Source organism: Lolium rigidum, chromosome 3 (assembly GCF_022539505.1).
Source record: "Lolium rigidum isolate FL_2022 chromosome 3, APGP_CSIRO_Lrig_0.1, whole genome shotgun sequence".
In the NCBI taxonomy this organism is placed as follows: Eukaryota; Viridiplantae; Streptophyta; class Magnoliopsida; order Poales; family Poaceae; genus Lolium; species Lolium rigidum.
Genome location: NC_061510.1, coordinates 297,108,397 through 297,117,541, shown reverse-complemented (window position 1 = coordinate 297,117,541; position 9,145 = coordinate 297,108,397). Strand labels below are relative to the sequence as shown.

At 47.6% G+C, this 9,145-nt stretch overlaps 1 protein-coding gene across 1 annotated transcript; it reads left to right on the top strand.

Moving 5' to 3' along the window:
* The first annotated feature begins 1,989 nt into the window (after positions 1-1,989).
* LOC124696709 (protein ACCELERATED CELL DEATH 6-like) lies at positions 1,990-4,756 on the top strand. Its single transcript, XM_047229394.1, has 3 exons — positions 1,990-2,875; positions 3,317-3,927; positions 4,040-4,756. The coding sequence occupies exons 1-3, from the start codon at positions 1,990-1,992 to the stop codon at positions 4,754-4,756; spliced, it is 2,214 nt and encodes a 737-aa protein (XP_047085350.1).
* Positions 4,757-9,145: the final 4,389 nt, after the last annotated feature.

The window sequence follows — 9,145 nt, the reverse complement described above, 5'->3', positions numbered from 1 at the left end:
GCCATGGACCAAGTGATGGATGCGCCGCCGAGTGGCACCGTGGAGAGTGACTATGTAAGTTTGCAAACCTCACATCGTATGGTTTCTCTCATGTGTGTTGTATGGTTTCTCTCATGTGTGTTGTATGGTTTCTCTCATGTGTGTTGTGTGTGTTGCTTGGTTTGTAGGAGAAGATTGCCGGCTTGAGGTACAAGGAGATGGCCGGCTCCAAGGGCAAAGAATTCCCATTCAAGCATGTTTGGTCAATTCTTCAAACATATGACAAGTGGAAGTTGAGAGATGATGAAACCGCACCGAAGAAGTCCGCAATGCTTGACATGGATGATCCGGATGTTGAGGAGAGGAACTTGAACAAGCCCGAGGGAACCAAGAAGGCCAAGCTTAGGGTGAAGATGGAAGGAGAGGCGGCTAGCCTAAGGGAGAAGATGGATCATATGATGAAGGCAAGAGAGGCTTTGGCAACCAAGACGTTGGAGACAAAGCTTCTCATCACCGAGCAAAAGAAGGTGGTCAAGCTTGCACACATTGAAGCAAAGCGTGAGGAGGCAGCCCGCAAGGCCGACTTGGAGGAGAGGATGCTCAAGGTGAAAGAAGCAAAGGTATGGAAAGAACTCATGGTGGAAGAGAAGGAGCACATGATGATGTGCAAGAAAGACATGGATGAAGAGCAATTGCAATGGTGGAAGGAGTACAAGGAGGACATCGCCGAGAGGAAGAGGATGTTCCGAGGGTCCTCCTCTACCTTTGTAGTTGACACTACCATGAGCGATGGCGGTGTCGACAACTCGCATGATGGTGGGGTTTGATGGTGGTGGAGTGGCCTAGCATATGGCACCGACGTGTAATTTTTTGGTGATGGTGCCAATGAGATGGGCAAGATGATGATTATGTGATGTAAAAACTACTAAACCATGCATCCATGATTATTACTTTTGTAGTATGTTTGATGATTCATTGTGTTTTTGTGTCATATTGTGATGAATATGTGACAGGTTTAGAGGTTGGGGTTGACACGGGTTGGGTTTAGGGGTTCTATTCTTTGCCCCTGTTTTTCAACCTGTAAATGTGTCCAAAACTTGCAAATCTCGGCCTGTAAATCCTAGAAAACTTTTACAGTTTTAAGGGTTCTACTAGACATGCTCTAATTACCCATCTAATATCAGCTAATCAATGGATAGACCAAAGTACCCTTGATATAAGTTTTCCAACGGAGGTGTACGGAAGCATTGCTCACAAATAAAGCACCAACTCGTCTTATGCATGTGACTTAAAGACGCAGCTACCAATGATGACAAAGCCAGATGCTTGATCGCTTCCTGCTTGAACCCACCGTTCTGGCGAATCGGATGTTATTCAAATAAAGGACCAACTCGTCTTATGCATGTGACTTAAAGACGCGCAACCTTAGATCGTTAATTTGACAAACATATTTTTTTTTGTGTTGCATACATTGTATTATGTTGGTCAAATTTATGACCTAGTGATACGCGCAGAACCTATAATCCGAGACGGAGGGAGCACCAATGATGAAAGAAAAAAAAATGAAACCGTGTCTAGGAGGAACTAGACACTTTTTTGATATAGTAGAAGCGGGACTTGGCGTGACAATTCCAAAATTCGTCCCTGACAAGAATCAAACTCCGGTCGTTGGGGTGCGCCACTACGACCCAACCACTAGGCTAAGCACACATCATCAATGATGAAAGAACAAAGTCAGATGCTTCGATACTACGCAACCGCAAAGGGAGAACAAAGTAAGATGTTTCGCCAAATGTGCACCTCCCTATGTTTCACTGTTGCTGATTCCTCCACTACGAATGCACGGAAGGTGCGTAATCCGCCGCTTTTCAAGACTTGGCTAAAGAGGAAGATGGACGACTAAAGAGAGCAACCAGATAGGAGCTGGGAACACAACCGGCCTTTAGGCATATATCATCCGAACTCTGACCACAAAGCGCAAGAGAGAGTTCGCGGCTGCTGATCGCGGCAATGGCGATCAACGGAGAAGAACCTCCCAGCTCTCCAAATGCTTCGGCAGTGGTCGGAAATCCTAGCGATGTCCAGCAGTTGAAGATTCTACCGGGCAAGGAGGGTGCTTTGGTGACCGCGACGAGCAGCAAGCCTTCCACGCCGGAGCCTACACCGGCCATCATAAACCCCATGCTGCTATCATCAGCCTGCTCTGGCTGCTGGAAGGGATTGAGTTTTCTTCTCAGGCGGGAAGACGCAGGAAGGCCACCTATCATGATGCCCACTAGAGAATTTATGGACTCCCTAGTGGCAGGCAGCAACAACAATGATGACGTAGAGGAGGGCATCGACCAGCATGCTTTGCCTGTGGCAGCACCACTTCTTGAGGGCGTTACCACTGTGGGGGATACTGCACTACATATACTTGCCAGCCATGGGGACGGGACAGAGTTCTTGCAGTGTGCTGACACCATCTATGGGAGGGCCAAACACCTCCTGTTTGCGCTGAACAACAAGGGTGACACGCCCTTGCACTGTGCTGCCCGTGCTCGGAAATCCAAAATGGTCTCTCATCTCATTCATCTAGCTACAAGTGAGGATGGGGAAGACACTGATCATAGGAAGCACGAGCTGTTGAGGAAGGAGAATAAGCGTCATGAGACGGCCTTGCATGATGCTGTCCGCATTGGAGACGAGGGTATGGTCAAGAAGCTAATGCAGGCTGATCCTGAATTGGCTAATTACCCTAAGGACCAAGGGATTTCACCGTTGTACCTAGCCATCTTGCTGCACGCATACAGCATTGCAGGAACATTGCATAGCAAGAGCAACGGGAATCTCTCGTATTCTGGACCTAATGGACAAAATGCTTTACATATAGCGATTCTTCGACACACAGGTACTTGCCAGATGCATCTTTTTTTTCCCAGCTCATAAATGTGAGTATGTGACACATATATGCTTGCCTACCCTTTTTCCTACACATTCTTGTTGGTGCATATGTTTTGGGGACTGATATTACTATGGTTCAGAAACTACATGCTTACACACAAAATTTGCTTTACAATTTCTTCATCAGTTTTGTTCTTCACAGAATGAAACTCATAGGATCATGACCTCTCTTTAAAATGTTCAGCACGATGGATTACTTATGGAAATGTTAGAAAATAGGGAAATGTACAAGTACTCACTTTAAGTTGTTTGCTTGTTATCATTATTCCCCTATGAGTGTCACATCTGTAATCTCATTCCAGCCATGTTGTTATCTTCTTATATGGGAATACGACAATCTTTTTTGATTCACTTGGCTTGGTCTCAGTCTCACATGAATATAGCACATTTGCAGTGATAACAAAACAGGTATTGGAATGGAACAATAGCCTTACCACACAAAGGGACAGCGATGGAAGTACACCTCTTCACTTCGCGTCATCACCCTATTTCAAACTTGGCATGTATCTGCGTCTTCATCCCCTCCGCAGACCACCTTGGTTTGGCTTTTTACGGCATCCCCGGATTTGTACATTGAACCTCATGGAAGTATTCAAAGCGAACCCAGCAGCAATGTATCAAGTAGACAACAACGGATTTTTCCCCATACATGTCGCTGCCTCTGTAGGTGCCACAAATACCATACAATTTTTCCTTGCAAGGTGTCCCAATAATGCTGGACTTTGTGATGCTAAAGGAAGGACATTTCTTCATGTTGCCGTTGAGAAAAGAAGTTTCAGCATAGTGTACTTTGTTTGCCGAACTCCATCACTAGCTTGGATTTTGAATATGCAAGATAATGACGGGAACACTGCACTGCACTTAGCAGTCCTGGATGGGAATTTAAGGATATTCTGTGCTCTATTAAGGAATCGAGCAGTGCACTTATATTTAACAAATAACCACGGAGAAACTCCCTGTGCTCTATCCAGAAGCAAGCTTCCACGTGGAATGGGATCTATTCTGGTACTATATTTTCTGTGTTACATTCAAACTTTCCCCCCCCCCTGAATCAAAATAAAATAATTTATGGCCCATTACTCCATGTGGTACTCATATAGTGCTTCCCCTTTTTCAGAACTCAGAAACCGTAATAAACAGGGCCTTGGTGTCCGTTGGTGCTGACTACAGTGAGCTTCGCTGTGATAAGACTGTGGAAAAGTATAGTACCCGTCTAAAGCCAGAGGAAGAGGACAGAGAATCAGCGAAGATCAAAGATGCAACACAAATATTTACCGTTGGTTCAGTTCTAATAGCAACCGTGACATTCGGTGCAACTTTTGCCCTTCCTGGTGGTTACAGAGCCGATGACCATACAAATGGAGGCACACCGACACTTGCTGGGAGGTATAGTTTTGATGCATTCATGATGGCCAACACACTAGCTTTCATTTGTTCCTCAATAGCTACCATTGGCTTCATGTTCTCCGGGACTTCCTTGGTTAACTTAGCCACCCGCAACTTCAACTTTGTCATGTCTGTGTTTTTCATGACAAGTTCAGTCACAAGCATGTCAGCTGCTTTTGCCCTGGGTGTCTATATGGTTCTAGCTCCTGTTGCTCGCAGAACTGCGGTTGCGGTCTGTGCTATTATTCCACTTGTAGTGCTAAGTACAAGTGTGGAGTATTTATGGAAATGGATTCTTCTGGCCCGGCCGTTGTGCATTAGGAAGGGACTATTCCCAGGAATGGTACTGTTTCTAATTCGGGGCTTTGATTTTGCGCTCGTTAGAGTTTGGCCCTTCATAGTTATCTTTGTTTGGGCTGCATTCGCAAGGATCCACCACCAAAGCTAATGTGAAGTACCTATCAGACTGTGATGAACGGACGGGTCCCAGGTTCATCATCATAATTGTGGTTTAATCATAAGTAGAGTGTGCTTGTCCAGAACTTTTGTCTCTCTCATGGAACTATTTTGTGTGTTTGTGTTGGCTTGTAACTTTGCTTTTAAGACTGATTGAATTTGTGGTTAATCATAAGATCCACAAAAAAGATGTCTGAACTTTGTCTAAATTTGCATGTATCTACACACTAAAACATGTCTAGATACATGCATATTTTGATAAAGTTAAGACATCCTTTTGTGGACGGAGGAAGTATGTGCTTGTCCAGAACTTGTTTTACGGAACTATTTGGTGTGTTGTGCAGACTTGTAACTTCATTTTTTAAGACCGATTGGATTTATAAGAAGCATTGTTACAATGTTTTCCTATAGCTCGATGTGCCATGCACTTGTGCTGGTGTTGTAACAGTTGAATATGTGTCGAATATATGTATAAGTACGTAACTAAAGCTATAGAACCCGCCGCCTCCCTCTCCCACCCCCCTTCCGGGCGGCGGCGGAGGCTCCTCCTCTCCCCGCGCCCCACAGCCACCCGCCGCCCGTCGCCCTCAGCCGCTGCCGCTGCCGGCCGCGGCCTTGACCCTGGTGCTGGCCTCGGCCCTGGCCCCCGTGCCTCGGCCCCGGCCGTGGCCCCGGTCCCGACCTGGCTCTGGCGGTGGTGGCGGCAGCCCCTCAGTCGAATCGACGAGGGGGAGAAGAGGGTTTCCGCGGCGGCGTTCCATGGGAGGTGATGTAGCGCCGGTGGAGGAAGCCGGGCGGCACGGCTGCTTGGCCGGGGCCTGAGGCTCTCCGTCGGTACCCATGGAGGATTCGGTGGAGCGGTGGCGGCCTCCGCCCCCGGTAACGGTTCGGCGGCGGTACGCATGATCCGCGTCGCTGTCCTCTTCCTTGGTGATCCGGCAGGAGGGATTGTCGGCGTGGGTGACAAGGTTCTAACTTGTCAATGCTGACCAATTTAAATACTCGATGTTTGGTGGAGGCATCTTCTCTGCCATGTAGACCTGTCGCGAAATTACCTTTTGCGCCCTATTCGAGGGTCTGCCTTTCTGAATCATCGACACTGCTCCCGTTCTGTCAATGTAAGGGCCATTGTTGGCTGGAGCTGTCGCCAATTGCAACTGATGTTGGTTCGCGCTAGTAATTGCGGGTGGAGGTGGCAGGTGAACTTCACTCCTTGGCCCTTGCACGTGCTCCCTGGCCGCTGCTTGTGCGTTGGTGTGCCCCGCATATGTATGCAAGGCCTGGAAAGTTCGACAGTCCTTCTGAAGATGGCCTGACTGTATTTTCCCATCATTGTCGAAAGAAAAGTGCATCTGGCACGGTCCGTTCAGAAGATATTCGGGTGATATATTGTATAGCCTCTGAAACCTTGGTCGGTTATTTTGCCTGCTAGAACTTGGCTCGTCTCTATGGTCATTGCGCTGCTCATTGCTTCTCTGATAATCATCCCGATGATTTTCTCCACTATTTTCTCGGAAGCCAGTCGCTACTTAGCTAGGACCATCATAATCTGAGTATGGACGAGAATATCGTCGCCTTTTTTTGATTGTTGCTTCTATTGTGATCCTCCTCGGGTGACCTATGTCATTTATTTTGCACGGCATCTTCTCCATCTGCCCAGCGGTTCGCTATGTCCATAAGCTCTGCTATTGTTCTCGGATTGGATCTACCCAAGTCCTCGATTAGGTCTTTCCTTTGGATTCCCGCAACAAATGCATCAATTGATCTTTCGTCGGATACGTTTTCCGCCGAATTTTTTATGATGTTCCATCGCTGGATGTACGTCCTCATTGGTTCACCATACTTTTACTTGCAAGCCCTTAGCTGCTCTATGGATGCAGGCTTCTTGCACACGGAACGGAAATTTTTCACGAACAAGTCTTCAAAAGTTTCCTAGTTGTCGATGGATCCTACTGGTAACTTCTTTATCCATGATCTTGCGGCTCCGCTAAGATGGACTTGGACGCTCTGCATAGCCGTTGCTCTAGTTCCACCCAACAATTTTACTGTTTCCAGGTAGTCGATTAACCAGTCCTCTGGTTCTTGCAAACCATCAAACTTTTTGTAACCATCTGGTAACTTGAAGCCAGAAGGGACCCGAGTTTTGCGAACCCGTCGGGTGAAGCAGGGAAGTCCACACATATATTCTTCGTCGACTTCTGGCGATTATCGCCTGGATCTATTTTCACGTGCTCTGTCAACTCGAGCTTGCGCCTCTATATTTCTTGCATCATCCGTTCGTGGAGGATCTCGCGCCACCGTAGTGGGTCGAGGACTGCTTCGTCTTGGAGCACTTTCGGGTTGTGGTGTGCTTGAGCTTGCGAACGCTGTTCCCATGGCTCCAACTCCTGCCATAGCCATCTGATACAATGCTTCTCTGGGGTCACCAGGGGGTGGCCTAGATGCCAGTATGAAGGCTTGAGTCGCCATGTATCCATCTTCCGGTGTTTTGGGGATGATGTTCCCTCTTGAATCTATCGACATAAAATACATGCCGAGGTTCTAGATCAAATGCTCTCGCTCATTCTCGGGTATATGCGCCAGTCGAGATCTTCCTCTTGCACGTGGTGCTCCGTGGTTATCTCCCGAAGTTCCTGATTGTCGACTTAATTCAGCTCTACATGCACTCGACGCGGAGGCTGTAGCTTTCCTTTGTTCAAGTACAATTTTTTCTTTTTCTATCTCTCGTCTGGCACGAGCGAGTCTATATTGATACGCTTGCAACTCTTCTAATGTAGCTGTACTGGTCATTGGCTTCGAGCCATTCATGGCCCTTGATGCTCTGTCCCAGGCTGCCTGCGGAAGTTGCAATTTCTCGCGAGGTGTAGGCCCGGCATATTTATTTCCTAATCCTCCCATGAGATCAGCGGGATCGATGTAAGGATTTCCCAAAACATCGAAAGCCTCTGAAGTTTCATCCTCTTGGCGACTTGATTCGCCAATTGCATAGACTTGATGATATATTGTAGCTTTTTCCTCTTCAGGGTCGGTGACACCGTCATATAGATCGGCGAAGACCTCCCGAATAGAAGTAGATCTGTCGACAAAATCGAAGCTATCGACACTTTCTGAGTCGCTGCTTAGATCTGAGTATGTGCACGACCCGAAGGACATGCTGTCGAACATATCGGCGAGTTTTCCGCTTGTGGCGGGCTTGATGAAGCTTGGCGGTGAGATCTCTTCGTCGCCTGACTCGAACGATGACGATGATCCCTAGAAATCAGAATTGGCCGCCAACGGTCCCAAAGAAATCGGTACCGCGAGACGATGCGATCCTTCTTTCCCGACGCGGAAGTGGAAGCTCCCGAACGTCATCTCCATTGGCTCCTCCAGATAGGCATATGCATCCACACGGGCGGGAGGGTGAGGAACAAAATCAACGGGACCAGTTGTGATCTTTTTACCTCCGTCCATCGCGTTGCTTGCCACCGATGATGTTGATGATGTTGTCGATGCCTTCGAGATCAGCTCCTTGTCGCCTCTCGTTCCCACAGACCGCGCCAATTGACAAGGTTCTAACTTGTCAATGCCTAGAGATTGTAGACTAGGGTTTAGGGGAAAGTAGAGGGCAAGTAGATCTCGAAGGTTTCAGCCAAAAAGGTGCTCGACTGCTAAAAACTAGGGTTTGTGTTGACAAAGATTCGATCCTTTCTTTCTCCCTCGGCTCCCCCTTACATAGGAGGTGGAGCCGAGGCTTTCGTATCGTACAAGTTACAAATAGCGAGAGGCTCTTTGAGTCCGTCCCGTACAATTACAAATCTCTTTATTCCTAATATATCTCTATCTTTCATATCAAGGCTTTATTGGGCTTCCGAACTTTATAATCCTCGGGTCATGGGCCTCCAGTTATCCCCGGGTACCTTATTCGGCAGGCCCATTCGGGATGCCTATGTCAGTGGGGGCTACTGATCTTGCTTTGTTTTTTGTGGCGGTCCTCGGGTTTCTCGCATGCGAGGATGAGGATCTTCCGGAGGTCAGTTTGTTTTGATCTGGTTGGAGAGATGAGTTCCGTAAAGCTCTAGTGGCGAATGGAATAGTGCTTTTTTGCCTGCAGTTTGCTGGATCGGGTGGTATTCGGTCGCACCACAAAAACAAACTGATCCCACATCACCTTCTTTGGGTGGACATGGCCCCACAGATTGGAAATCCTGGATTTGGTGAAGGCTTGATAATCCTCGCACAACTAGAGTCGATGGCTACGCATCGGCTGTTTCTTGACTCTGAAGTCGATGTCTGCTGCATCGGCTGTGCTCGAAAATTTTCGAATTTTCACTTTTTATTTTTACGGCCGACCTGTGCATCGGCCCCCATATTCCAATACCCATCAACAAAAGATGAGATG